Source organism: Lathamus discolor, chromosome 6 (genome assembly GCF_037157495.1).
Source record: "Lathamus discolor isolate bLatDis1 chromosome 6, bLatDis1.hap1, whole genome shotgun sequence".
NCBI lineage: Eukaryota > Metazoa > Chordata > Aves > Psittaciformes > Psittacidae > Lathamus > Lathamus discolor.
This window is the reverse complement of record NC_088889.1, coordinates 62,969,651-62,996,089: the sequence shown is the minus strand read 5'-3', so window position 1 is coordinate 62,996,089 and position 26,439 is coordinate 62,969,651. Positions and strand designations below refer to the sequence as shown.

The 26,439-nt window shown below is 39.4% G+C and overlaps 1 protein-coding gene across 4 annotated transcripts in view; it reads left to right on the top strand.

Annotated features, from left to right (window-relative positions):
• The window catches only part of HIPK3 (homeodomain interacting protein kinase 3), a 65,618-nt gene that overhangs the window by 24,234 nt on the left and 14,945 nt on the right, over positions 1 to 26,439 (top strand). For all 4 annotated transcript variants that reach the window (XM_065683215.1, XM_065683216.1, XM_065683214.1 and 1 more), the window contains exons 3-7: positions 19,273 to 19,396; positions 22,933 to 23,052; positions 24,112 to 24,198; positions 25,058 to 25,242; positions 26,024 to 26,183. In XM_065683215.1, coding sequence (XP_065539287.1) covers positions 19,273 to 19,396; positions 22,933 to 23,052; positions 24,112 to 24,198; positions 25,058 to 25,242; positions 26,024 to 26,183 — 676 coding nt within the window. The remainder of the gene's footprint in view (positions 1 to 19,272; positions 19,397 to 22,932; positions 23,053 to 24,111; positions 24,199 to 25,057; positions 25,243 to 26,023; positions 26,184 to 26,439) is intronic.

Here is a 26,439-nt window from a genome sequence, read left to right as displayed (position 1 = left end):
GCTGCAGAAGAGGGATGAGGTGATATTGATACTCAGTATTAATTTTTTTTGTGTGTGTGTGTATAAAACCATAAAACAATAGGTTTTTTTTGATTTTGCAGGTTCAAAAGTGATGTGAATTTAAAGTGGTTTTTAATTGTCAAAAATTGATTTTAGGAACTGAATTAGAATATTTTTTCATTATTTTTACTACTGTCTCTCAATGAAGCATACTTGCTGATAACTTTTGGATGTGTGCATTTCATCAGCTCTTTGAAAACCTGCATGCATTACACTGATTATGTACAGGGCTTTTATATAAATGTAACAATATATGGAGCTTAAAATGTGTATTACTGTAGTTTTATCAGCTGAAGACCTTCATAATTTTTGAAATTGGTTTGTGTTGTTAGGGTAATGCTGTAGGTTACAAATTGGTAGTAGCACTTAGTGATAATTGCCAACAAGGTCTTGATGTCAAGAGTGTTGTTTGGACTGGGTGTTGTGCCAAGTGCCTTTTTCTGAACCCCGCTGTTTGCGTTTTGGAGCTGTTAATTTTGTCACTCCTGATAATTAATCTTTCACTTCTTTCACATCCAGTACTGTTTTAGCTCAAGATCCAGTGTGTACTGCTTTATATAAAATATGCTATTTGTCTATGTGTATTTTATTAAGAGTGTTTTTAACACCTTAATGTTTCTATCAGCATTTCCACTTACTTACCCTTGAGCCCCGCTCACACAAAGAGTGATTTCTGAGGTTCATGTAAAATATCTTCTGCATCTTCTTTGTGACCAAGTTTGAGTTCAGTAAAGTGTCTTGGGCTTCATCTTGTGGTAAATCCAAAGGCTATACCTTAGGTTTTTGGGTTCTCTAGAACCTAATGAATGAATGAATGAATGAATAAATAAATGAATTCTCTGATTCTCTGTTGGCTGCTACTGGTGGATGACAGCAGGGCTGGAAAGACCTCTGGCTGCTCTTCCAGTTCTGGCAGTAGCACAGCAGATTGCAGGATGGTGTCTGTGCACTGAGGTACCTGCTATTGCCATCATGAGATAATCACGCTGGGCACAGTGTTGGTGGAGATGTAGTCAATGTTGGATGCTTTACCTCTCTGGAAGAGTAGCTAGAAGTGGAGCAGAGTGTCTCAGCATTTTTGGTAACAAGAGCCATAGGAAAGCAAGAGGATGTAATTTGTAGGTTATACTGTATGGCTTCTGACGGGGCTTTGGTTTTATTCTAGCCTTGAATTACTTCAACAACTTCCACTAAGAAAGTATTCTTAAAAGTTTTCCTGAACATGGGAAGTAGCTGGGAAGGCTCTGTTTTTGAATTTGGTGTCTGAGTATGCTGAGCAATTTCCGTAGAGAGAGATGCTGGCAAAAGTCAGGTGCCTAACTACTACTGAAGTTTATTTCTTGCTGTTTCTTTTCTGGAGTCTCTGCCTTGCCAGTAGATGAGCTGTCTGAGTCTCTGCTCTGACAGGGTTGATGGAGACCTGTTTTTTCATGACCAGCACCACTTACAGAATCATAGAGTAGTTAGTGTTGGAAGGGACCTCTGGAGATCAACTGGTCCATCCCCCTGCCAAGGCAGAGCCATCTAGAGCAGGTTACACAGGAATGTGTCCAGGCAGGTCTTGAATGTCTCCAGAGAGGGGGACTTCAGAGCCTTCCTGGGCAGCCTGTTCCAGTGCTCTGGAACCCTCAGCCTAAAGAAGTTCTCTTGGTCTGTGTAATTTTCCTGTTTAACATAGCTTTAAATACAGGCAGCAGTTGTTTAGCTGTTAAAAACCTACCAACAAAGTTACGAAACTGACAGGTATTTAACAAAGGAAAAAACCTGCAACTCTGTAAGGTATTATGTGGAGGGATAATTGGGAATTTGTGGTGTTAGTGCCTGTGTACTCCACCCTGCCCTCTGAATTGCTGTCTCACGGGTTGATTGCTCACAGCATGGTGGCACGCACCCTTTGGGATAGGTAGTTTGTAACCAGGCACTTGTCTTCCTGAAAGAACAGCTCCACCGTTGCCTAAACATAGCAAGTGCTAACTTATTTCGCTTCATCTCTGCTGTTCTGAGGTTACATTGGCTCTGATTATTAAACGTTTACATAGGAGAAAGAAATGCAAAGAAAAAGGTCTATCTGTGGCATCATTATTATCCCATGTACAAGTGATACTAAATGACTTTCTACTCCTTCCCTGTTCTAATGTAGAGCTATCTGCTGTAAAATTAGAAGAGAAGCTCCAAAACTTGGTCTGCTATTTGGTGCTGGGTTGGATGGTGGTCATGCCTCTGTGCAGATTCCTGTTTTGTGGCTATTTTTTTAAGCTGAAGCATTTTCATTCTGTGTGTACAGAGGACTGGGCTTACATGAGACCACTGGCTGACTCTTGCGGGATTTTGTGGAATAATGCTGGTGTCATACCCTTTAAATTATTTACTTAACCAGTGTATATAGGTCATATTCCTCCAGGATAAATAGCCTGCATCAACTTTAACCATTTCACCGAAGAGAGTGTTGTATGAATTAGGAATATCAAATGCAGAACAGTAACCTCAGCCCTTCCTTTATGGACAGAATTAAACTTCTACTAGAAGTTAATTACTTCAATTAGTGCTGTTCCCCCTCCTGGCTTGGGAGACCTGTAATTCCCTAGTTTGTGCGTGGTGCTTGTGTTGGATTTCCAGACATTTCCCATCGTGGATGCCAGGCTGATGCTTTGGGGAAGGCATCTTGAGTCGCTGCGGGGCAAGTGCTGGGAAGGGGCAGTGTTCCTGCAGTTTGGATGCTCCAGCATATGCCATGGGATAGTTCATCGGGCATATTCAGGATGAATCCTCAAGAGCCAAGTGCCTGTGCTTGGCACAGAAGTGAACAGGAACCATTGCAATGCTGGAGCAGGAGGAGGAAGCAGTGGAGGGGCTGCTGTGGGAGGCTGGTGTGGGGCTGGACCCCCAGCTGCACCCAGTGCCCTTCTGCAGCAGTGGGGCTGCTGCACGCCAGTTGGAGCTATGTAATGATGCATGTACCTTTTAGAAAACTAGTGTGTTCATTTCTAGTTGCTTAAATGATGTGAAAGGCTGCTCTATATGGTTGTATGTATTATTTGCACACCCCCACCCCCACCATGTGTTACACGCCTGCATCCCTCAGTCTTGGTTGTTCATGGATTGCATTGCTCGTGGGTCTTTAGTGTACATAAAATCAGATGCCATGGCTTGTTTCCCCTTTCTGCTGTGCTTTGATTTCGCCTTTGCTTCAGAAGTTTAGAAAGATATTTTCAAGCATTTTTGCCTTACCAGGGTGTTTTCTGGGGCTGTGTCTTTCAGAAAGAGGTCTCTCTTGTTAGAAAAATGTAATGTTTTGTCAAACAACTGTCTCGCAGGGTTGAGGTGAAAGCAAAAATAAAGGGCAGTACACAGGCTAGTGTGTATTAGAAAGTCAAAAAGTCAAGTATTGTGTATGTGCGTGTGTGCGTGTGTGTGTGTATTTATGTTATTTTGTGCCAAACATCTTTACGGTATCAGTACTGCTAGGTATTCTTAGAAGTTCAAGTTCGTGCTGTTCTGCTCTGAAGGGTAAGTACTTAATGCCTATAAATTAATTATTTTTGGGGGGACATATTTACCTTGTTGATATACCATATTAGTTCTGTGTTTGGGGAATGTTTCCATCACTTGGAAGCCTGTGGGTGTGTCAGTAATAGTGGTATGTGGTGAGCATGGTGGACACACAAGGCTCAGTGTGTCTCACCTTGGGGCATGGATACCTAATGTGGAATGCACATGGGGAGGGTGGTGTGTTTGAGCAACTCCTACTACGCTGCAGGTAGGTCGGCAGCGCACTGCTCTGAGAATCACTGGCTAATCAGTGTGATTATTTAAAGTATATAAGTATCTTCAGTTAAGTAGCCAGCTTTGCTGCCTTAATAACATCTTACGCAACTGCACCCTTCCCACGCTCCTCGCTGTCTCAAGGCAACGTGGCGCAGGAGAATTCTTAGTGTACAAAAGAGGTAGGAATGCAAAGGGAGTTGCTGAAGGCAATGTGCAGTTAATAATGTTTTCTTTTGCAAGTCAAAATATCTTGTTTTGTCATCTTCTTCCTAAATCTGTTGTCAGTTACTTTATTTGCAGCCTTTTTTCTTTGAATGAACTGTTGTATGTTACTAGAGAGCTGGTAGCTGAAAGGGATTAATACCCATTTCCCTGGGTATTAACCTGTGATGTGGTTAAAGAATCTCTTTGTATTCTTCATGAAGCTTAACTTTTAAATTAAACTGCATTTTGAAGAAAATGCTTTAATTTTTGTACATTTCATTTATAGTATTTTATTTTTTCACCATTAGCCGCAGTCTTTTTTTCTTCATTAGGCTCACATGTGACTTACCTAAGAAAAACATGAAAATTTTTTCTCATGTTTTGAAATCTGATTTGTGGAATTTGCACAAGAAACAAGTGCATGCTTGGGGTAATGTTTTTTATACATTTTATACAAATATTTATTAAACAGTGAAACAGCAAATGTATTTTAAGTAGATCTAGGTGTCAGTACAATATTCTTTTCTTTGTAAAAGAGAATTCTTCCTTTGCTTAATCTCATTATTTCTCCTGTATCAAACATAACTCATTCTGTAAAAGGCAGGATGGGGCAGAGGCCTGCACACTATAGGTGTAAACATCTAACAGCCTTCTGAAGTGTGTAAAACCAACTGTGAATAATCAGAGATACAGTCAGTGTCCAGTCTCTGGCAGTGATTGACAGTGGAAACCTAAGAAAAGACAAAGGAGCAAAGAAGTACATTTGTATTGATAGTTCCTGATTATGTTCTCCTACCTGCTGGCTTTTTAGCTTCTTTCGGTTGGACCTTTAGTGTAGCGCATTAGAGGCAGGTTTTTGTTAAGGCATACTCTTTTGGCGTGACCAAGTCCAGCAGTGGAGCTCCAAGGTGCAGTTCTCCTTTATGAAATAGATTTTGTATTTGTTGTATAAAGAGTTCCTGATGAGGAGCTGCTCTGTGGTACAACAGGCAATTTTACTGCATGAGTGACCAGTGCTTTGAACTGTGATCGTTGGCTGCCGATGTTGCTGAGCCAGGCGAGAGCCCAGGAAAACAGGGTAAATTGTGTCATGAAATTTTCCAAGCAGCTCTGTTCGAGTACAGTAGGAGAGTACTGTTTGCTGATAGGGAATGAGGGAACTGTGACTTGGTTTTGGAGCCCTTTGTCTGCAGTGAGCACATTAGCCTGTCCTGTCTCTAACACGAATGTTTTTTTTGAGTTGTGTTCCTAGTGTATTTTAGCCTTTTTGGTTATTCCCCTTTGCCTTCCTAAGGACATTTTGGGGCTCTTCATTAGGAAGGCCTGTGCTCTGTCTCCCGCCCAGTGTTACTAACATCAGGAAACAGTGTTGCTTAAAGAGGAGGAAGGAAGTTAGACTTCAAAATTCCCAGCTTGGAACCAGTGGGTTTTTTTTGTTTGCTGTTGTTGTTGTTCCTGTTACTGTCACTAAACTTTAAAATGTGTTGTGTGAAGGACAGTAAGAACCAGCTATGATTCCACTTTGAGTTTGCTTCTTTCTCATTTTAGCTACAAATGGGAATGAGATAAAAAAATGAGGGCTCTTGCCTTGCTATTGACATGGCTCTTGGTGATTGCATGAGAATGTACGGGTCGCGTTTCTCTTCCTTGCTCTGCATCTCCTACAGAAATGGAAGGACAAGGGAAGGCTCTGCAAAGGGGAGCAGTGCAGGGCAGGGCAGGCTTTCCAGCAGTACCACCCTGAGTGTGTGTGTGTTTGTGCAAGAGCTGTTGTTTCGAGGGAGGTCACTTCTGTTCTCTCCTAGCTAGCTTCTGTGTATATTAATGCATCTCTTCCATATTACATGCGTGTTAAGAAGTGGGTGGAGAAAGTGAGTGTACGTATCTGTGAGTGCTCCTTTTGAAAGCAAAACGAAATGTTTCCTGAGAAATGCTTGCTGAGAATGCAGAACTGGATTTGCTTTCCCTGGGAAATGGCTGGGAGTTGAGTTCGAGCCAATCATTGATTTTTCACAGTATCAAAATTGAATCTTCTTTAAACTAAAAATACCCCACTAATATTAAAAATTAGGCATTAATTTCTTGGTTGGCTGCAAAATGTACTTAGCATTCCAACCAGTGACTGACATATGGTCTAATTTCATTAGAACAGGTAATCCTGTGTCATGCATCTCTTGAATGTTCTTTGCAGCAGGTTTTTTTGGGTTGGGTTTTTGGCTATTTGATTTTTTTCTTTTTTTTTTAGAGCACTTTGGGAGCAAATTCATGATGAGCTTGTAATAGTCACGGATAAAGGAAATAGCTTATAGGTTTGTTCTGGAAATGATGACTTGACACTAGCCTCTGGCAGTGGAATTTAGCTATCAATAGTGTGTTAATCCAGTTAAGTAGAGAGCCTTTCATAGGGAAATACGAGTCATGTGTTCTAGCTAAATAATTCGCTTTAAAGTCATCATGCAACTTGTAAACATTGCCTCGATATTTTTGTTATTTCTTTTTTTGACATGATTATGACACAGCAATAAGTCCCTGTTGAAGGGGTGGCACATGCAGTGGCTGTGGGCGGGGTGTATTTTAGAGCATTCTCATCTAAAGCTGTGGTGGTACATATAAGCACTGACTTTGTCAGCTAATTCTTTCCTGTTCCAGTTTACTATTTAGAAAATACCAAATGGCATGATAGTTATGCATCACTTTTTAAAATCATAGCAAGCTTGCACTGAGACATACTGGTGATTTGGAGAAGTTTGAAGCCAGTGCTCTGTTTTACCTGCCTTAGAAGTAGGTGTCCCTAGGGGTCATTTTTCACCTGGGTACAGCTGAGATCACATCCTCTTTCCCTTCTGGGGTATGGGCAGTGGTTCGACATTTACACAACAGTTCCGATCAACTAGAAGGAATAACCTATCCAGTTAAATGCATGATTGCTTACTTCAGTAACTCCTGTTGAAACTTCAGTCTTTCCATTCATAGATTTTTAGCATACTTTCACCCCCCCTCCCACCCCCCCCACTGAACAGTGAAACAAAGAAATCCTGTGATTTCACTTGTCTCTCATTTCAGTGGGTATACTGGCACCAGTGGGGGATGAGAAATACACAACGCAGTGAGGTATGTGCTTATTCTGTAGAACAAAGCCTATTTTCAGTAGCTGTCTTGAAGTTGATAGAGCTGGTGATAGTGTGCCTTGTTAAGGTGCCATGCCGTTCTTTATGAAAAGATGCTGCTATAGAGTCCTTAAACCTTTCCAATGTAAGATTTCAGCACCTGGTCTTAGTAGATAAAATCTGGTGATGCTTGCTGGGTTGGTTGGTGTTCCTAATAGTTTACCATGCTGCTTTGACATTGGAAAGATAATGGAAGCAAGAGAGTGGCAACCAGTCATCTGCCACAGTTCAAACGAACTGCATGTGAGCTTCAACTGCAATCAGGGATGTGCAATTGATAGTGAGTCTCGTTTTGCCATGTTTAAAATAATAAAAAATATTTAGAAACAGGACGGGCATCTTTGAGAAACCTTCACAGCTATAGTTTTATGAGTCCTGTAAACCTGTTTACATCAGGTTTTATTGCAGCTGGTCCATAAATGTGCTCCACTGTTAAGGTCAGAACTTGCAAAAACATATAGAATCACTTATTCTATGGAACTGTAACTACCTCTGGGAGAAAACTCAGTAATCATAGTGCACTTTATTGCTGCATGATGCCTAATAAGCTTTGAAGTGAACACTGTAATGTTACACTGACCATCCCTGGAGAACATACAATGGTAGCAGAATGTAATGATCTGTGTTTTGGAACAGAACCATCTTACCTTCTATTTCAGAAGGCAGTTGCTTGAGGTCTCCAAATGTAGGTAAAGACCTCTTTCCTTAGTACTTCACCAAAGCGGCTTTTTGTCTCTAGGTACTCACTGTACCAAGACTTGGTAAGTTATTGATGTATTTCTTGTAGACTATAATGGATTTTATCTTCAGACTAAAATTTCTTTCAAAGCCTGCAGCTTTTAGGATTTTTTTTTTTTAATATTTACTGGATTTTGTCTTTCCCAGTTGGTTATTTTTAGTTATTGATGTTTTCAAAAAGAATCTCTGATCTTGAACCATAGTACAAGCTGATTTGCTCAAGGGCATTTGCAGCATCAGAGCCAGAAAATAATAATTAAAAGATAGTTTGTCACTGTCTTCTAGTTCCGAAATGACTAATGGAAGTATTCTTATTTATCATTATGCTCTAATGGACTCTTTTCCTCATAAGGCTATGTTACTAGCCTCTAAGTCTCTTGATGCAGATCCAGTGTTGTTCTTGTTTCCAGCTATTCTCAAGAGTTTATTTCTAAGTCTTCAAGCATTCCAGCATCTTGGCAATTGTTTGATAATGGATAATTTTGCTGCTTGTGTCTCAGGAGCATCATTAACGTGTATGTTGTTTATAGAGAGTTTTCAAGGCTGGTGGACAGCAGTTCTTCCTAGGTAATTCTAAACCAGTATATAGGTTTGTGTTGGCAGTGGGATTATTGCCAAGGATTTCTTTAAGTGTATTGCTCTGATTTTGATAGTTTATGCTACCCTATTAATGGATAATATAATTTCTTCTTCATGTATAGTCAATAAAAAGTTGACTATTGTTGTCAATCTTAAAATTAAGATTTCACAAGGAAACCAGGCAGGCTTTGAGGAAATTCATGTTATACAGAAATCCAACTGAGCTGGTGGAAATGATCCTTTCTGATTTTACTCATAACCTGTGAGTGATGTCAGTGACTGAAAAGAACTACAGGAACTTAATGGTTGTGGACCAAAAGTGCAAGGATTTCCCCTACCCACAGAAGCATCTGTGTGTGTGTGTAGGGACTGTTCACTTTGCAGGTAGCACATATAGGAAGTTGCTGAAGCAGAGCAGTAGTGAGCACTAGTGAAAATCTCTTTCAAGAAGAGATTGATTTGTTTCTCCTTCCCAGTTTCAGCACACACAGGTTCCACTTCTGGCTTTAGATGCACTTCTTACTAGAAGTGAAAAAATGCAGTGTGAAAAATTAAATTAATTTGACTCAAAAGGAAAAATGAACTCTGTTGGTGAAGGCAGAGCACAGTCAGTGTTGGGAGCCTTCCTCCAAAGCAGTGACGTAATGCAGGGCTGGCCTTTGAAAGTTTGTCCTATCGGTTTGTGCCTATGGCAGCATAAGCTAAAGATAGTTCCTGGGACTAGAAAAGGCCATGCTTTGATGTAAGGACTTTTCCTTGAAAAATTCAGACATGCTGGAAACAACACAAGTGTGAATTCTGTGCATCTCTAGTCAAGTTGCTAGTACCTTTTTTGGAGGTTTATTAACTGGACTTCAGCTTCTACCTTTTCAGAGAGCAAGAGTTCCCACTGAATACTCCTACTGTGTAGACTCTCCATAATACGTTAGTCTTTAGGGCAGTGTTCAGGGTTTGGCTGCAGGTTACAATCTCATGCAAAATCGATTTCCCAGTGGTTTTATTTTTGCAATTTCTGTTAGTTGTTGGCATTTGGATGAATTTTTAGTTGGCGTGTTTTGGTTTTATATTTTGGTGCAAGTTATTTGGAAGTTGAAACTCCCTGACACAGTACGGTGCCTAGATACATTATGGATTTGATGTGGTATGTATGTCAGTTCTCAGTTTAGGACATACTTGAGAGTGTTTCATAATCTTTATTGTTGTTATATTAATGCATTAGTAATAGTTCAAATGAAAGGATGGTTGTGTTCTTGAAATAACTCCTAACTGTTATTTTGTAAAGTTCAGGAAGTGTTTTTTGCTCCTCATGCTTTGCCAGAGCAGTGTCTTGTCTTGCAGGGGCTTGTGAAGTTCTGTGAGGTATTTTCTCTTTGCATTGAGAAGAACAGGCAGCAAAGGTAGCTTACCTTTCCTTTTTCTCTTGGAGACAAAACTTCCTAAAGGGCCCCAGCTGAACAAGCAGTGTGCTACAGCCCGCTGTGAGCATGTGTAAATGAAAGGAAGATCCCTGTCTATTTGATCCATGTTGTTTCTGCTAATATTGCCAACAAGTGTGCCTTTAATAATGTGTCTGTCTATACTGGGAACAGGGTGAAGTTTTTAGCCATAAATAATAAGCTGTTTGCAATTACTAGTGTCCTGGACTGGACTCAAAGGGTTTACTCAGATGAAAGGCTCCCATTATTATCCAGTTAGTATCTAGATTCCATTCTTATCTTTCTTCTTGTAACTGCACTCCCTGTTTTTAACTTTTGTTCTGACAGCAAAATGATTAGCATTCTGCTTGATGAAAAAGAAATCCCAGTGTAGTCTGGTTACCCTCATTTCCTGCTCTTCAGTGTGGTGGTAGAAGGTCTGTATTTTAGTACTGGATATTGGGCAAAAATGGCTTTAAAATTATACCAACATTCAGTGTTCAAGGCCAGGTTGGATGAAGCCTTGGGTGGGATGGTTTAGTGTGAGGTGTCCCTGCCAATGGCAAGGGGGTTGGAACTAGATGATCTTGAGGTCCTTTCCAATCCTAATTATTCTATGATTCTATAATTTATATAGTGAGAAAAACAAGTGGAAAAGCCAAGCCCTATGCTATGTTTTAGTGTTTAGGTAGTGTGTGTTAAATTTTTGTATGTAATGTTACTTTAAAGGTGTTTGAAAAGCAGAGCTTGCAGGAATGCTGGGCTGCTTTGCTGTAGTCACATTCCTGTTGCAGCATGTTGTCGGGGTCTGATATGACATCAATCTGGATGTAATAGATACAGAGTTAAGCAGTTTATTTTAGGATCTGAAACTCTTCTAAGAATAGAGAGGCTCTCCTTTACACAAGAAAGGACAAGTAAATTAAAATGGGATGTCAGGGAAGGAAAAACAGGGGAAAAGCAAAGTGGAGGAAGTATCTAAGAAAAAACAAAAACGGAAAAACCCTACAGTCTGGTCCTGGTGGGGTTCGAAGCTGAGGTGGAACACATGAGGGGACCGTTGCATATGGATTCTTTCCTCAGTGCAGTGGCAAGCAGGTGATGGGACATCCTGGAAGGCTAGTCTTGCAGTCTAACCCGCAAAAATAATCTGTGTAATTTTCCTCGCTAGTAGTCTGTAGGTTTAATTCAGCAGGGGGGAAATAAATAACCTTTTACATTTTCTAATGCAACTTCTTACTTTAGCTAGAATACTGGCAGATGACTTTCCACAGTGCCCCAAAGGGTAAGTAAGTAGGCTCTTCAGCACTTCCCCATGGTTATGTGAGCGGGATCAGTAAACCCTGGTAGTGATGTGACTGCTTCTGGTGGTGTCTGTTTACATCAGGAGTCTAATCATAGAAATTTGTATGGGAGGAGCTCCCCAAGTCAGCCAGTCAGCTCACTTAAAGGGCTACAGCAGCATACCAATTGAAGTTAAGGTTGTTGGATGTTGAGGGTGTTTTTCTTGTTGTATGGAAGATTCCGATAAAAATGTGTATCTCTTGGGTATGAATCTAGCAGGAGATTTAGAACCTAGATGTGTTTTAAAATATTCACCAAAATGTCTCTACTAGTGGAACCTTGAGAACACAGATTTAATTTCATGTCTGTTACCCCACCTGCCTCAGTTGCTGCTCGGTAGGTTTTCTGTCATAGCTTTCTTGTGATGTTTCTGGTTTTTATTTATTTTTTTAACTTAGCAGCTGGCATAGCTACTAAAGGGGTATATCCAAAGTTTTAAGTGTTCATTTCTCCCACAAGTCTTTTGCTTATTTGTCTTTAAAAAAAAAACAATTCAGTCAGCATACTGTCTCCGTTTATCCTGATGTCGTGTTGTCAGTTTGAGTCTTGATTTGTTAATAATAATGTTTTTTATAGTCCTGTATCATTCCATAAATTCTCTGTAACAAAAATACTGACACTTGTCTAAATTTACATGTTCTTTTTTTCTTTCTTTTTTTTTTTCTTCTTCTGACAGTTTCTTTCTTTGAGAGCAGGAGTATGTTATGGGCAACAACCTTCAGTCTACAAGTCAGGATGGTAAACTGTGAAAGTCTCATTCCAGTATTATGTAGGACATAATTCAGAAGGTAAATAAGATGAACATACTAGTTCATACGAATACAGAATGATCTGAAGGCCTGAGGGGTGAATAACAAGACATCTCTCTGCCTCTTGGGGAATGTTTGTGTTGTTTTTTGGTGAGCTTTCCGTAACTGTAATTTTAAGTAAAATCAGGTTGAGTTGCAAAATTTCAAGAAACTATCACTTTGCATCATCCAGGTGGGCTTCCATCAGCAGTAAAACCCCATAAATACCTTTTGCAGTAGATGAGGATGTAGTGGATGTTGCTACCCTCTCAGGTGTCTGCATGGCACGTTCCTTTGTCTTGCAGTATGCCTGCCTCAAGAACTGCTGTGCAACAGTTTATGCTCAAAATAAGATTTCCAGTTGTTGTGTCATTTCTTAGCCTCTTGGGGCTGAGCTGCAGACCTGCAGCAGGCAGGTGAGCCTTTGCCCTGTGTTGGATGGCAAACCCTTTTGCAAGTGTTGCTGCAGAATGAAAGGAATTTTTCTTCGTGTCTTCAGGGTTGACTTTCCTTTGGTCTTGTGTGTGTGGGTTTTTTTTTTGTTTCTTTTGTTTTTGGTTGTTTTTTTTTTTTTTAATAGCTGATTAATAATTTATTATGTTTGCATGATCTTTGATGTAACATCCAGATCCTTGTGTTCTCTGGTATTTTTCCTGAACCATGCAAAAGTGAGAGTCTATGTAAATACGAGACCCTCATGCTAATCTGTCATATCAGAAACTGATAGTTCTTTCCCTTGCCTTTTGTCTGCTCGTGGTCCCTTGGTAGTCTTAAGGAAGCAAGCAGCCTGATCTACCTAAGGATGCTTCCTTAGGACCACCATGGCATTGTACCCTCAGTTGTCCAGGTGTAGGTGTCATCATCAGCGTGAAAGCAGCAGAAGCCTGCACGCAAAACTGACTTACAAGGTCTTGCTATTTTTGATGAGGATGCGACAAGCAAATAAAATGGAAAAATAAGAAGTTCCTTCAGGAAGGACAAGCAGAGGGAGATGAGGAGTTGTTGCCACCCATGGCAGTGCATCAAGCTGAAGTGCTTGAAGCTCCACCAGGTGATGAATGAGGAGCCAACTGAAAGCTTGTGGGTCAGGATTAAAGGGAGGGCAGGGACAGGGGGCATTACAATGGGGGCCTGCTACAGGCCATGTGGGCAGGAAGAATCTACTTTGCTTAATTTTCAAGTAATTAAAACACTGCTTAGTATATCAAATACATAAATAAATCACTTGGTAGGCTGCAGTCTTTCTGAGGAGAAATGCAGTCATGGAAAGGCAGAAGTATAAACATCATCTGGTTTTAATAACAACATCTCAGTTCACTAGAGATAGAAATAAAGTGGAAAAGAGTCTATTGAAGTCACTTTATTATTCTCAGCTAAAAAAACCCAAAAAAGGAACACCTAGATTATTATCTTTGGTACTTCTGGTAACTGGTAAGAGAAAAGGGGTATTAGGTTAAAATTTGTCATGACTCGTTCAGACAAAACTCTTTTTGGGTATTAAGAAAGAGTGCTATGATGATCTCATAATATGATAATTTCTTGTAATTCCATATTATTTGACAGAATTACCTAGGATTTATTTGGGTTTTGTCTGGTTTGAGTTGTCTTTGTTTTTCCTCTGCCTTCAATTGTGAGTACTATGTTCTAGGTAACTTTTTTTTCCTTTTTTTTTTTTTTTTCTTTTCCCAGTGATTGCTTCTTTTTGTAAGTAGTTACATACTTGAGCCTCTCTCTAGGTAAGGTTTTAACATACTAGCTCCTCAAGGTCAGATCACAGTTCAAAGTTAAACTGGCAGCTGCATGTTGGTTGTACCTTACACCTAACAGTGGAAGGCTCTGATGTTAGGTGGGTCTTTTCTAGCCATTGAATGTTGGGTAGTTCTGTGAAATGTTTTGTTATGCTAAAATTAAGTGTTTTCTACTGGGAAATGAGAATTCCTTCTGCTCAGCACTGTGGACACCACTGCAGCGATACCATTGCCCTGGAAGTTCACAGGAGATCCTGTGACTTGTTTCCTCCTGTCCTCACTGTCACTTACCATGTGAGAGTCTGGTAGTGCTCCAGACTCCTTCAAAGGAGGAATGAGATTATGAATGAGGGGATAGTTTATCATGTCATCCCAAACGTATTTGTTCTCCCTGTGTTTTGTGATCTATTGTGACGGCCCAAAATTGCAGAGTGGTGGTTTTGATTCTTCCCTGCCACCTCAAAGACATAGATGCCTTTATACAGCTTTACTAATGTTTCCAGAGTCTGTTTCTGGGCACTTACATTTTGCTTTCAGTTTAAATCTTATCTTCTTAGAATTCAAAAGAAAACAAAACAACCAAAGAAACCCACCAAAAAAAAAAAAAAATCAGAGTTTGCTAGTTATGTACTTCCTAATGCTTAATCAATCATAGCAGAGTTAAAAGAACGATAGAAAACTGTGCAAGAAAAGCCAGGGTTCTGAATGTAAATCTGTAATACAATTTTGCATTATAGATTTCCAGCATCAGTCCTTTCAAAAAGACAGGGGTTAATTAAGCTTGTTGTCTGGCATACCATACCTCTGTTTCAAAGACCAAATGTACATTAACACGTGGCACTACCGGTCTGTATTTTAGCATCTCAATGGGCGTAAAAGCAAGAGACAGCTCAGCTATGAAAGTGTTTCTAAAAAAATCACTCAAGTGAACATCTTACCTGTAACATGACTTTTTAAAAGTCTTTACAAATTTTAGTGATGTAATTCTAACAAAATGGCATTAAGAATAAAAGTTATTTTGACCATAAAGAAGATTGTAAAGACTCTTTAGTTTGAATCAAGGGACTTAACTTCAGTAGCTCTTGTCTTTGTGCAACGGTAGTGATTTTAGTATGTAGGAAATGAGATACATGTATTTTATCAGGTCAGTGGTCTATGTATTCTGCTGGTTTGTTGCTGGAGAAAATTTACTATAGCAGCAAGTTGAGCTTCAGTGTCTTCTGATGGAAGTTGCTTTGAGCTCTACACAGTCAGTGGCTGCTTTTATTGTACATTGATATCAACTTTGCTGTTTAATCTAGATATTTTTCTGTCAGTCCATTCTTAAATACTCTTTAGGTTTTTTAATTTTTTTTTACCTTAGCAGTGGCCCATGATTCAAAGGCTTAATGTATTCTGGCTTTAAAAAAACCGTCAGTCTTTAATCTCAGAAAGGGTGGGGGATTCATTGGTCTTCTGTAGAGAAGCAGGGCATTAGGAACACATGGCAGCTTCTCCGCCCTTATTTTATATATAGTTTGAGTAATGTTACTGATCAGTCGTTATTTCCTGAAGCTTTGTAGTTCTAACCAGGGTTTCTTCTTGTACCCGAGTCTCTTCAAGTCTTTAATTTATGTTGTCCTTCTCTGCGTCTTTTCTATTTGATGTATCCTTTTTCAGATGGGGGTGACCAAAACTGAACACAGAATTCAAAAGTGAACACACACTATTCAAGGTGAGGGAATATCATTAGTTCTATATAAGACATAATAATTTTTGGTATGTCTGTCTTCTTTAAAAATAAATACTGATGTCCTGTTTATTTTTGCTCCCAATTGTAAGATACTTTTAATGAGTAATCTGTAAAGTTGTCTAGAGTGTTGTTGAGGTTTTTTTGTTTTGTTTGTTTGTTTATTTTTGTTGGAAAGTTGGTTAATTTATAACTTACCAGTTCTTATGGGTAAGTAATTAATAAAAAATGTATGTTTATTTTCACTATGGTTTACTGTACACCATGGATGATCTACTGTCACTATGTTGATCTGATTGCATATCTGAAATGCCCTCTGAAGTCCATCACAAATGCACTGGAGAGCCAACTGTTCTTTGTATCCTTCATCATCCACAGATTTTGCCATTACATGGTTCATTCCCACTGCATCCTTCAGGTTACTGAAGTGTACTTGCCTGTGGGCTTTTTTTTGACTGTTGCTACCTCGATTTGGATCCCTCTAGCCTAGCGTCTTTCTTATATTCTCGCAGGTCTCTTGAAAAGGTTGCACTCCTCCACGTTCATGATAAAGACTGGTAGTTGAAGAAAATAAATGGTACATGGCAGTACTCATTAGAATGCCTATTACCATCTGTCATTAACTTATTCACTGCATCTGATCAATTTCTTAGCCCTCTTTTCTTTAGAAGAATTAGACATCTCAGAACCCATATCTGGTTATTCCATTCACAAAGTGTATGTTGGCATTATACTGGTAATGGGAGTGTGGAGGGCCAAAGTTTTATTCTCAGGTTTGTAATTTGATTTAACTCTTGCAAATTGTGTTTGTTCACGTGAGTTCTCTTGATCCATGGGATGACTTTGACATACCCTTTTGATGACTCCTTTGCATTAGTATTTGTTACAGTGATGATGGTGTGTTGTATCCAGAGCAGATGATTATTAGGCATTGTTGCAATGAACAGTGGTAAATAGGGGTAGTAACTTTTGGCTTATGAGAGAAGAGTATAAATTTGGTGTTGCATGCTCATATTAGAAACGTGTCCATTTACCTTCAACTGTATAAATTTATAGAAGCCCAAACTTATGGAGAGCCAGTACTAAAGTTCTTATTCAGGATGTTTGAAATTACAAAGTTAAAATGGCTTGATGAGGCTTATATGCCTGCTTGGAAACAATTTTGCTGCCAAAGCTGTAATGAAGAGTTAGCACTGCCAAGGATATACAAGCATTCCTAGTGTCTAGCATCTCTGGAATAGGCAATTACACTTGGGAAGGAGCTATGTGCTCCTCATAGAAGCACTGTTGCCTTCAGCTTCTGGCATGGAAGTTGGTACAGGTGGTGGCTAAAGGCTTTGGTCTTGGAAAGAGATCACATAGATGTGTTGAAAATAGTGGGAGACAGGAGGGAAGGAAGGCTATTTATGTACTCTTCACTCATCTGGAGTGTGGCAACCTGGTGGTCAATAAATAAAACGGTGGCATGTGGGAGACAATAGATATATTTCATACTGGCAAAAGAGGAATAGAAATAAAAATTGCTCAGTCTTTTTAATCTCACTTCCTTGACCTCTAAGGGGGGTTTGTGTAGTGTGTGTGTTACAGGACCTCCAGTGGGAACAGAGTTGAGAAATTACTCATGCATTCAAAAGAACTTTTCATAAAATCATCAGTTCTGGGAGCTGCTGGTTTTACTGTTTTGTGCTAGGGAAAACACTTCCTTTCCCTCTTTCTGGGTGCTAGGTCAGGTGCTGAGAAGTGAGGACCCCTGGTCTTGCCTCTCTTAAAATACGTCCCTTTTGTTTAGACTTCTTAGTGCTTTTACTGGTACTGCAGAACCACTTGGTGCCCATGAAAAACTAACAGATAACTGTATTTTGAAACGCAGTAAATGTTCTCTCTTTTTTTTTTTTTTTGTCATCATATCTGCCCTTATCCTTCTTTAATTGCAATCCTATCCCTCAAAAGATATGAGCGACAGACTGACTGTGGCTATTTTTATAGGGTGCACATATTAACTGTTGAGTAAATGTAAGAAGTTTTAAAGAGCTTATTTTAGCAGAAGCATTTGTTAAAGCCCCTATATCCATAGGCTGTGTGTATATTCATTAAGTATTCAGGGTTGTAACATAATACAACAAAAGGAAGCATATTTTAGCAGAGATCTGTAACAACCGTGTACAGGCTGCTACCCAGCCAGTGGCTGAGTGCAGACATTGCTTACTGCTATTCCTAGTATTGTGGCATCTAGATATATTAAATTTATTTCTTGGATAATGAACCTAGCTAACACTGCAGTGTCATGATCCCACATCACAAAAATACATATGGTTGATCCCCAGAAGTTTATTGTAATCAAATCACTGTTGATGAACATGCAGCCTTGGAGCTTGGAGTATGTCTGTGTGCAGCATCTCCCAACTCCTCCTTGTGAAAAGGAATGATGATGTTTCAGCTCTTCATCTGCTGTATAGCCACAGAACAGCTTCTCTGTCCCAATGTAGCATGAAAATAAGAATCTGTTCCAAATCCTTTACAAGTTGGTGAATTACAGACTATTTTGATAGGAGTAAATGTCAGATGAGAAGATAAATAAGAATATGTAGGAATTCATTGTGGCTGGAAATTGTTTTGTATGTGGAAGTTCAATGTGACACACCATCTTGTGCTGAAGCCTAAGATTGTTAAGCTGTTATATGGGTGAGAAATGGTGATTTTCCCCACCAGTTGCAAGGGCAATTACCCTGATAGTTTTAACCACCTTCCTACTGTTTTGCGACATGTTAAGCTAACAGATAGTCTGTTTTAAAAGTAAATCACTTCATAGTGTGATGCTTGAAATAATATTTTACGTCTCCACATATCTTTCTCTATTAGCATGAAGATATATTTTAATTCTTTTCCCGTTTGTTAGTAGATTGAATGAACTGAGATGAAGGGTTTAAAAAGCACAAATGCAATTAAAATGGTTATCTGTGACATTCTTGAGTTGTGTTCCATGTGAACAGTGATGTTAAAAGCCCCTTTAGCAGCTGTGCCAGTGCCATTGTTTTCGTGGTTTTTGAGTACAGAAATAAACTCAGATGCTGTTGGTTAAATAATTCACATCTATTTCAGGTGAACAATAAGACCTGGTCTCTTTAGCAAGTGCAGTGTTTGCATGCATGTGATTTAAAGATTGATCACATTGAACTGATTTGAGTGCATTAACGGATTTGCAGTTATGTAATTAAATTGATATTTTAAAAAGCTTTAAGTGTACCTGTCCCATTGGGAAGTGTACAAGTGGATTTTCAGATAAATCCTGTTGTTTGTTTGGTTTTTGAGATAAATGCCTGTATTTGTGTTTAGAACAGAGTTGCAGGCATATAACATTGAGTGGATGGATTGTTAATGACATACTGAAGGAAAGGCAAAAGTGTTGGATCAATGACATACTGGTTTTCAGGCATATCAAGAATTTAATTTATGTAGGAAACTGATACTTGTAGGAAAAAAAGACCCCAAGATCTTGGAGCTGTAAAGTTTTGCCATGGATAAAAAAAAAATTCAATTACTGATGCTGTGACTTTACTGAAATAATTAGCCTGTGTTTTAAATACTTTTGAAATTTATGCATTTGTTTTCAAATAATTTTGACTCATTTTCAGGTTTATCTTTTGTTCTTTGTTTTGGGTTTTTCTTTGTCATGTTGGATTGCTGAATTACTGTTTTTCCCCAAGGAAAAAATTCAGTAACCATGTTTATTTGCAGAGCACCAGAGATCATACTGGGATTGCCGTTTTGTGAAGCCATAGACATGTGGTCGTTAGGGTGTGTGATCGCAGAGCTGTTTCTTGGATGGCCACTGTACCCAGGAGCACTGGAATATGATCAGGTAGTAAAATACATTTCACAAGCATGTGCACGCTTTCAGTAACTAAAGAATTTCAGATCATTGCATCCAGGATTTCAAATGTTCATAATATCCCCTATGAAATAGTATTTCTTCAAGTCTGTTCAGTGCTTTTAATTTAGTCCTTATTGATCGTCCTAGAAACATAAATCCTGCTTCTAGACAGAACTGTGTAATCCTGCTTTTCTGAATTAAATTGCAATATTTCCTTTCTTTTTTTTCCTGTCTTTCAAAGTAAATGTTAGTATTGGAGCTACTTTTCCTGATGCAAACCAAAGCTTGTGGCCACCATCACTGCATTGTAATCTCTCTTCTACTTGCGAAGGGGTTGACTCTTGAATGCTTGTTTGTATGTTGGGATTAGTTGTCTTCTGAATACTTTCTGATGCTTTCTGGAAATCCAACATAACTCAAAGATTTGAGAGCCTATACTTTATGAGGAACAAGAATCAGCCTTCACAATACTGTTTATATGCAATTGCAAAGCTTGAAGCTGTGCCATTTGTTTTGTTGGAATTTTCAGCTACTGACACCATTGGCCTTAGTGAGAGGACTTAAAAAAAGTAAGTTGTAGAACACTTTCTGTTTAGAACACTTAAGAAGGAGAAGTCTTTAATTTTCTAGCATAATGTGGTCATTTGGAAGGAGCATAATTGGCATTCTGACTATCCCCAACTGGTTTGGAACGTTGGCAGTGAAGGAGTCCCAGCTATAGCAGCGTTGGCTTTTTAGTAACTGTTGCATCCTTGGTTCAACATTCAGTTCAGGGGCAGTTCCCCCAGTGTGTTCTTCAGGTTATTTAAATCCTAATCCTCATGTAGTGAGTGAGCTTTTGGCTCCTTGGTCTTACAGGTCAGACTACTTTTCTATAAATTAATTTTTTAAAACCGCTGTGAGTGGATATATTGATTTTGGTAACACTTCATATTTCAGTTTACTTCATTTACATGTAATTCAGTGTTTCGCAGAAGTAAGCTATGGGCTGATGCTTTGATGTGTTTAGAAGACCTTTGTGCAGCGTATTGCTGTTAAAATGGAGAATGAAAGAGGAAACAACTAACCACTGTATAATTCACTATGCTCTTTAAGGAAAAATGGGTTTTGGAAGGAATCTGTAATGCTGTCTCAGAAATTTCCAAGAACTTGGCAAATTTATTTTCATCTAGTTTTGAAAGAAACCGCAGGAGAAGATCTGGACTTTCAAGTTAAAGAAAGCAAAGGGAGGGGTGCAGAAGATGTGATTTCTGGGATTGCATCCACTTTAGATCCCTGTACTGCTGTAACTAGCAGTTAAAAAGGATGCTGCTGTGGGAAAGGAAGGACTTGTAAGCCCACTTCATGGTCTTCTGATCATGATCACACATGTATGCAGATGCTGCTTCTGGATGTGGAACAAAGCTCGGACCGAGTCTTCAGTTGCTTGTGATGAAGTAGGGGTTTGAATGGTTGAAAAAACTGTGTCCCAATTCTTTCCTCAAATTAACTTGTTATTTGTCATAATGGCAGCAGCCCAGACTGTTAATTAATTTGTGCCAACAGGCTTACACAGCTATGAGCCTCTGGCTCTTGCACAGAGAGCAGTAACAGCATAAAGCTCAGTCTCATGATTATGGGTATCTTTATTCAGAGTGATACGGAGTCTCATTTGTAGAGACAAGACCTCCTTTCCCCAACAGCGCTGCAGCCAGCTTGTCATGCAGAAAGCCCAGGCAGATGAAGGCAGTCGAGTGTGGTGCACACTGTCCATACTTCATAGTGCTGGCTGGCTTGTCTGTGCAGCTTGAGCAAGCCAGGCCCTTAGGACACTGTATTTCTGTCACTTGTTTCTTGCCATCATAAGCCCAGGGCCAGCATGGCTCAACCTCTAGATATTGCCAGATAATGCATGTAAACAGCATTGTCACCAGTGGCAGCCACCTCCCAAGATTCTGTGTACTTCATGCAAATGACTGCATGGATTAAGGTTAATCTTCATGCCCGTAGATTTTCTGTTTGCTGTACGAGTGAATACTGGCTTTAAAAGATGTCTAGTTAAAGACAAACATAGCATTTAGGTCTGCTGGAAGCATCTGTTAATAACTCATTTAGCAACTTGCCTGATCCTCATATTTGAGAAGTCCTTCTGGAAGAGGAGCTGTAATCTGCATGAGTAAGAATTACCTTACTTTAGTCAGGCTCATCATTGTGCTCAAGCAAGTCTTCAAAATTTGCTTCAAATAAGTCCGATGCAGGGGTTTCCTCAGTGTACATGAATATAGCAGTTGTAGAAGATGGCTCCCAAGGGAATTCCTCTCCTCCTGCTATGTGGAGCATGTTACAGAGTAAACGAACAGGCAAGGGCTTTGTAGTGCATTTCCCCCTGTCCTTCTGGTACGTGGCAACCAATGTGCTAGCTCTTGAAAGGAAGCTCTTAGTTATTATTTGTGATTATAAGCAGTAACAGGTGTACTTCTCAGTGGGAAATGGCTGTGTCTTTAATACTCATTAAAAACAGGCATAGGTGCTTAACTGCAAATTTTTGAATTAATGCGTCATCTGTTTTGCCTTAATTTCTAAGACATTTATATTATGCTTAGAGAACAGCTAAATGAACTAGAAACATTGCTGGTCAGAGTGGGATTATCTTTACTTCCCGATGAACAAGAGGTAATGGCTTCCAGTTGTACCAGGGGAGGTTTAGACTGGATATTAGGAAAAATTTCTTCCCCAAAATGGTGATCAGGCATTGGAACCGGCTGCCCAGGGAAGCGGTGGAGTCCCCATCCCTCGAAGTGTTCAAAACCCATATAGATGAGGCCCTCAGTGACATGGTTTAGTGGTGCACGTGGCAGTGCTGAGAAAACGTTGGATTTGATGATCTTAAAGGTCTTTTCCAACCTAGCTGATTCTATGATTCTGTGTAGGGATTTATGGAGGATGCCAAATTCCAAAAGTTAGTTCCGTCCCACTTCGTTCTGTCACTTTGTCGGCAGAAGCCTCATATGTACCTTTTCTCTCTACTGCCAGTGAGTTTTTCTCCTCCCAGGTGCTCCTAGCTGTCTTGATTTGTCCTCTGTCTTCCATTGAATTCATCTTCTTATCCCCAGTTTCTGGCTCGGTGTATTTTACCGCTGTCTCCTGTTGATTTTTTATTTTTTTTTCCTTTCTTCCTTTTCTCTCTTATACCTCCCTGCTCCACCTTTTCCAGGGACTGGCCCACACCAGCAGCCCCTCTGTGGAGGCGTGTGGCACAGGAGCATGCCCAAAGCCCTTCAGCCCTTGCTCCTCCTGCACCTTCAGCCCTGACTGCTGGAATTCTTACTCCCTCCATCTTGACCTGCAACAAGCTCCGTTTTCTACTATTGCCAATCTTTATTCCAGTGTTAGGTTTCTCTTCTCTGTAAGATGTAATTGTCCAAACCTGGCGCTCTGAGGGTGGTGAATTTTGCCAATTTTTAAATGAAATGACAAGTTTTTAACTGGATCAGATTTTGAACATTGGAGATAAATTATTTCCCTTTTTTCTCTTTCTGTCTCAGATTCGTTACATTTCACAGACTCAAGGTTTGCCGGGAGAGCAGTTGTTGAACATGGGGACGAAAACCGCAAGATTCTTCTGTAGAGAAACGGATGCACCATATTCTAGTTGGAGATTAAAGGTAAACAGTGTAAGGTAGTAGAAAACTGCGTATTATTTTGTGAACAGAGAAACCAGAGAGACCAAGATTCACTTGAATACTGTTGCTCCCTTCTGCATCTCCTGTGTGTTTTGTCAGTCATTGCTCTATATCTCTTCCATTTTTCCCATTTCCCAAAATCAGCACCCCAAGCTCATGCCCACGTTTCCTTCCTCCAGAGGTGCTAAATGACCTTTGTTTTGATTTGTTTTGCCTCTTACCTGGTTACTACTTTTCACTTCACTTTTAAGAATTTGTCTCTGAGGCACCTAAGCTGCTTCGGCAAGATTCATTCAAAACCAGCTCCAGGACCAACAGCTCCTGGGAGAAAAAGGAGGTGAAGAAACAACATAACTGTGTTCAGCTTGTTTCCTTCTGATCTGCTAAAACAGTCCCTGCTGGCTGAAAGCTGCAGTGCTATGAAAGCATATGAAATTTGCTTGTTGTACTTTGTACTTAGATGGTCTGCACACCTTGCTTCTCTCTGAGCAGCATCACTGATGGGTGGTTACATTCACTCTTGTTTCCAAATTCAGTATTTAAAATATATCAACTGTGTGTATGTATAGAAGTATAAAAATAACAAGAAAAAGAAAGCAAAGAGAGACTGCACAGAGTCTGCCTGGTTTTTAGTTTATTTCTTTTTTACAGTGTTGTATTGCTGCTGTTTGGAGTTAAAGGTCTGAGTTTTAGGAAATGGGTAAAATACAAGTAATAGAAAACTTGTGATAAATAAATATAAGCTCACAAGAGAGTTGTTAAACAACTCTGCCAGGTTTTCAGCACTTTCTCGCGTGATTTACAAACCATCTATTGTAGTCCAGTACTGTGGTCGGTCAGACCTGAAATTTGGTAAGTTTTTTTATTTTGATTTAGAAAATGAAAGTAGTCAGCAAAGCAGCATCCAAACACACAACTGAAATATTAACTAAAAAGCCCACCCAAACCAATATATTTTAGGTCAACACTGAAAGTTACTTTGTAGTTACAAGTGACCTTTGTTGTCAACTTCTAAACTCGGCTTTCCTTTTCTATTTTGAGACATTGGAAGAGCATGAGGCAGAGACAGGTATGAAGTCTAAAGAGGCCAGAAAGTATATTTTCAACAGTTTGGATGATATAGTGCACGTGAGTATGAAAGCATTCTTCCTTTGCCAAAGGGTGGGGGTGAATGGTGACTTGAAAACATCTTTCTTAGTTTTGAAATAAACACCTTTAGAATATTGTTGTGCATCAGTTGTATCTGTTCTTCTCTGTATATGTTGTTCTGAGGAAAATGTCTGTGTCAGCCCTTTGGGCTGTTTATAAAGATCTTACTTGTCATTGCTTGTGTTTAAACATTGCTACTTGCCCTTGTGGTGGGGCAGCTCTTTAATTTTGTCTATAATGTGTACTTTCTCTTCTGCTTTATCTGCCATACTGGATAAAAAAAGAAAGCATATGGAGTCTGTTATCTTAAATACAGAATTTCCAGTTTATTTCTGCCATTTTAACAGTATAATTCTCAGTACAATCATTTTTATTTTTAAACAAACAACTGATTCTTCACTTTTCTTTAGCGTCGTAACTGTCTGGTCAATAACAACAGTAGATTTTTCATTCTCTTCCATATCCTGGAAAGAGAATAAAACCTTTTTGCAAGATTAGCATTAATACATGTTTGAATTTGATTTTTTTTTTGGAGATTACCTGTGTAGTTTAAGTTAGATCATATAAAGGTCTTTATCCCAAATCTTACTACATGACTCCTAAATCCCAGACTGGAATAAAGCCTTCAGGGGTTTTTAGCTGCGGAGGGTGAAAAGGGAGTGGTGTGTGTGCCAAAAAAAAGTCATCGGTTCCAAGCCAACCGCACTGGGACGAGCTGGCAAATGCACAATGCCCCACGTGATAAAATCACTGAATATTAGTGTTCTACATCAGAAAACAGTAAGAGGAGTTGAACTGATACTTGCGTCTTCTCTCTGATTGTTTTGTTCAATGCCAGGTGAACATGGTGATGGATTTGGAAGGAAGTGACCTGTTGGCAGAGAAGGCAGATAGGAGGGAGTTTGTCAGTCTGTTGAAGAAAATGTTGCTTATCGACGCTGATTTAAGAATCACTCCAGCTGAGACCCTGAACCATTCTTTTGTTACCATGAAGCACCTCCTTGATTTTCCTCATAGCAACCAGTATGTAACACACGAAAATTACTCTAAATCTCTGTTGTAGTGATTCACATGTACAATAGTGTTGTTTCCTCTGCTGTCAGAGTGAAAAATCTTTTGTCATTTTTGTAGCATTTTAGAGAATTCTTTCAAGTGCTTGCAGTGTTAAAGACATCTACTTGGTCAAGGAAACTGAGAATAACTGGTTTGGGTTTTTTTTCTGACAAGTAACATTCAGAGCAATAGATCTCTGAGTTATCATTTTTATGCCTGATCGTTCCAGTTCCAGCACTGCAGAAACTTGGGCTTGATTTTTGGCAATGTGAAGAGCATTAGTTTCTGTCAGTCAATGAGAGCTAGGGTTACAGACTTCCTCTTGAGGTTAATTCCTTGGATACTGCCTTCTGTGCATGGGTCCATGTGGAATATATTGAAAGTTTTCTTGCAGTTGTGGAATTGTGCATTTCAGTCTGGATTTCCTGAAGTTCAGGCATTTTACTGAAGGAAACAGATTTCCATCCATTTTAATTTACTCTCCTTCCTGCTTGTACGCAGTTGTTAAAAAATGGTGTTAGATGCAGGGAGCAGGAAATAGCAATATTTTCCCCTGATTTTAAAATATGCATTACAAAGGCTTTACATGAACATCATAATAACAATATTTCTTTTTTTTTTCTACTTCTGTGTCTGATGGGAAATGTGGGCTTTGAAATTTTATTTCCCCCGCCTTGTTTCAGGGAATTGTTCTATACATTCAATAACAGGAAATTCTAATTTAAGCAACTTAATTTTTTCGTTTTGATAGAGTGAAGTCCTGTTTTCACATCATGGATATTTGCAAATGCAGATCAAATTTGTATGACATATGTAATCGCAATAAAACATCACTTATGAGACCAGTTGCCTCAGGCAGTGCAGCTAACCTGACTGCGAGCTTTACCAAAATTGGTCCACTGAGAAGTCAGGTAAAAGAACTTATTTATTTCTGGTTTTTATAGTTATAAATTCAGTTAAGGCAGTTTCTCTACTTAATTTCATACTTTAAAAACAAGCGTATCTGTTAATTGACAAAATACTGTACTCTTGGTTTTTCCTCGTGTTTTCTTAAACCGGTTAGAATTATGTTTCAAAAGTCACAAACGGCCATAGCAAAGCAGTGCCGTACTGCAGTGCCCTCCGGTGGCCAAACGGCATTACTTCCTGTGAAATGTCGTAAATCCT